The sequence below is a fragment of the Scylla paramamosain genome, unplaced genomic scaffold (assembly GCF_035594125.1).
Source record: "Scylla paramamosain isolate STU-SP2022 unplaced genomic scaffold, ASM3559412v1 Contig23, whole genome shotgun sequence".
NCBI lineage: Eukaryota > Metazoa > Arthropoda > Malacostraca > Decapoda > Portunidae > Scylla > Scylla paramamosain.
This window is the reverse complement of record NW_026973688.1, coordinates 574157-577253: the sequence shown is the minus strand read 5'-3', so window position 1 is coordinate 577253 and position 3097 is coordinate 574157. Positions and strand designations below refer to the sequence as shown.

Sequence of the window (3097 nt, the reverse complement as noted above, 5' to 3'; positions counted from 1 at the left end):
TCTCTCTCTCTCTCTCTCTCTCTCCCCCGGGGCCCCGAGCATGCAGACCGCCTCAACGCAAAAAGCAGCGCGTTTATCTACGGCCGCGATATTCTAAACTACTTCTAGGTGTTCTCTCTCTCTCTCTCTCTCTCTCTCTCTCTCTCTCTCTCTCTCTCTCTCTCTCTCTCTCTCTCTCTCTAATTCCTCAATGTTCCTCCTTACAGAACGTGCTTGTCTCATCGTTATATCCATTAGAGAGAGAGAGAGAGAGAGAGAGAGAGAGAGAGAGAGAGAGAGAGAGAGAGAGAGAGAGAGAGAGAGAGAGAGAGAGAGAGAATCAATGTGAAGATGCCGTGTGGTGCGTGAGGCTGAAAGGTTTTGGCTGATGGTTGGCTGCGTTGTAGCAAAGTTATGGTCTTTATCTAATCTTACTCCCTGCAGTGTCACTTTCTAGGGCATTCCTCACGAGTTGTGTCACCTACAGAATGTCACCAAGAGCAAGCAGAACTCTCTCGATCAGCTGAGCATTACTCTACTCTCGCAGGACGCCTCTCCTCTGCTGCCAAAAGTAATTTTAGACGCATTAGGAGTACCCCTCACCACTCCTAGCAGCTAAAAGTATTTTGGGTCTTAAAAGTGATTATGTATTACTTTTAAGGAACTTAGAACTAAAACTGATCACTTAAAGTACTTTTAGCCTGTTAAAAATTTTATGTATACCGGCCCAGGTCTGAGTTTGAAGCCTTCCCAGCCGCCCTCCCTCACTACTTTCCGGATTCCGCTGGCCAGGCCACAGGTGTTCTTCCTTCTGTTCTCCCGTCCAGTGGCACTTCTCACTGCCTTTCCATATAATACAAACTATAAACAAAATTTTTTTTTCTCTCTCTCTCTCTCTCTCTCTCTCTCTCTCTCTCTCTCTCTCTCTCTCTCTCTCTCTCTCTCTCTCTCTCTCTCTCTTACTAAGAAAAAATGGTGCAATAGTGATCGCCGCCAAAAGGAAATGGACAAGTTACTCCTTCGCTTCATTGCCGGCTCTCTCCAACCTCTTTCAGGGGTTGAGGATGCTAACTTTGAAGCTCTTCTTAACAAGGCCCAGCCCAGCTACAGCAGCCCAAGCCGCAAGGAGCTCAGCAGCAAGCTTCTTCCTTCGCAAACTCAACAACTACAGGAACATCTCAATAAGAAGTCTTCTTCTGTTGGTTACGTCTGTGTTACACCTGACCTTTGCACAAACAGACAGATGCGGTCGTGCACTGGGATCACGTGTCACTTCAATGATAACTTCCAGCTCCAATCAACACTGTTGGCATGCACAAGATTCAAAGGGTCCCACACTGCACAAAAGATCCATGCCACATTCACAGAAATCATCACTAGCTTTAACCTACAAACAAAGATTTTGACTATTGTAACCGACAGTGGCACCAATGTGCTTAAGGCACTCGTGACACTTCCCGGTGTGGACGATGCGAACACTAATCAAGACAGTGAAGGCGAAGAGGAGGATGACACCTTTCACATTCCTGATAACAATGACAACTTGCTGCAGCTATTGCCTGGCCATGTCAGATGTTTTGTTCACACTTTACAAACTACTGTGAAAGATGGGCTCCAAGAAGCAGGGCCTGTCTCAGGAGTCACTGGACAAGCCTCACGTCTAGCGTCACACGTTCGTCACTCTGCACTGCCATCTGACATTGTCCAAGTCAGTGCAGACCTCGGGACAAAAATGCAACGCGATGGAACACCAGTAACAAGATGCTTCGCTAACCTTCTCAATATTGATCCAGCCAAGCTTCATCAGCTAAACTGTCCAGTAAAGATAACCAAATATGAACTTAATCTCATCAAGCGGGTAACAGACATCTTGACACCATCTGAAGTAGCAACTCTAGAGTGTCAGGGAGAGAATGTTGTAACGTCAAGCAAAGCAATTCCGTGCATTCGTGGACTGAAAGCTGAGCTTGAACAACCGTCACAGACACACGAGTCAAAGGTGATTACTACTCTCAAAAGCTCCATCAAGAAAACACTGAAGATCTATGAAGACAAGGCGATGTTTCAGCTGGCTTCACTCCTAGACCCACGCTTCAACATGGACTGGTGCTCACCACAACAAGTCATGTTCATCACATCCCTACTCAAGTCTAAAGTACATGACATTAAGTCCACTGCCACTGAAGAAAAGGGTTCCCTTCAGGAAAATAAGGAGGCCCCTACAAAGAAGTGCAGGCTGTTCAGATTCATGACACCATCAGCATCAACGAGCTCTTCCCTCTGTACATTAACATCAACTTTATCACAAGTACAATCCTACCTGAGTCAGCCAACAACAGAGGATGACAGTGACCCCCTTCTCTTCTGGGAACAGAATCAGTCACCATTACCTCAACTAGCTATACTGGCTCTCCGATATCTGTGTATCCCACCATCATCAGCTCCAGTTGAGACACTTTTCTCTCTTGCTGGGAAAGTCTTTCGTCCTGAACGATGCACAATGATCGATGTTCGCTTTGAGGAGTTGATGTTTATCAAGTGTAACCAACACTTAGCAAATTACACATTACATGACAAATAATCTAGCCTATAAGAAATCATGTGTATAACAAGTTCTATATTTTTCAAAGAGAAATACTTTGTTTTCATTATTGCTGTGAAAGCCTGTGATCATGATTTGAAATAAATTCATAGAAGTAATGTATTATGTACTGTAAAGCAAAAACAAATAAAACCTCTTGCACACTATGTATGTTTTTAATACCATTAGTTAGTAAGTGATTCAAACGGTTATGTTACCGTGCTCAAATATGGAACAGTGCACCTAACAGATGTAGTTTGCTACCTGTTTAGGCATTGTACTTAATCATTGCTAATCATTATCTTTTTATAAATAATCACAGCGAGATGTGATTGCAATCATAATCTAATACAAATCATGCACAAAAAGACAAAAAATAATCGTAATCAAAAATACCAAAACTAAACTAATCATCATTTAATCACAATCAAAAAAGTATTCCACACCATAATCAAAATCAAATCATAATAATTTTTTTTTAAATCATGCCCATGTCTGGCAGGTGTGGGATGAGCTTCCTCACTGAATATTAGTAGT

At 43.1% G+C, this 3097-nt stretch overlaps 1 protein-coding gene across 1 annotated transcript; it reads left to right on the top strand.

Moving 5' to 3' along the window:
* Window positions 1-982: 982 nt before the first annotated feature.
* On the top strand, window positions 983-2560 carry LOC135097513 (zinc finger BED domain-containing protein 4-like). The gene has a single exon (XM_063999456.1). The coding sequence runs from the start codon at window positions 983-985 to the stop codon at window positions 2558-2560; it is 1578 nt and encodes a 525-aa protein (XP_063855526.1).
* Window positions 2561-3097: the final 537 nt, after the last annotated feature.

Bases quoted from the DNA above. Each gene is read 5' to 3' on its own strand.
- LOC135097513 (XM_063999456.1), top strand. From the start codon at position 983: ATGGACAAGTTACTCCTTCGCTTCATTGCCGGCTCTCTCCAACCTCTT.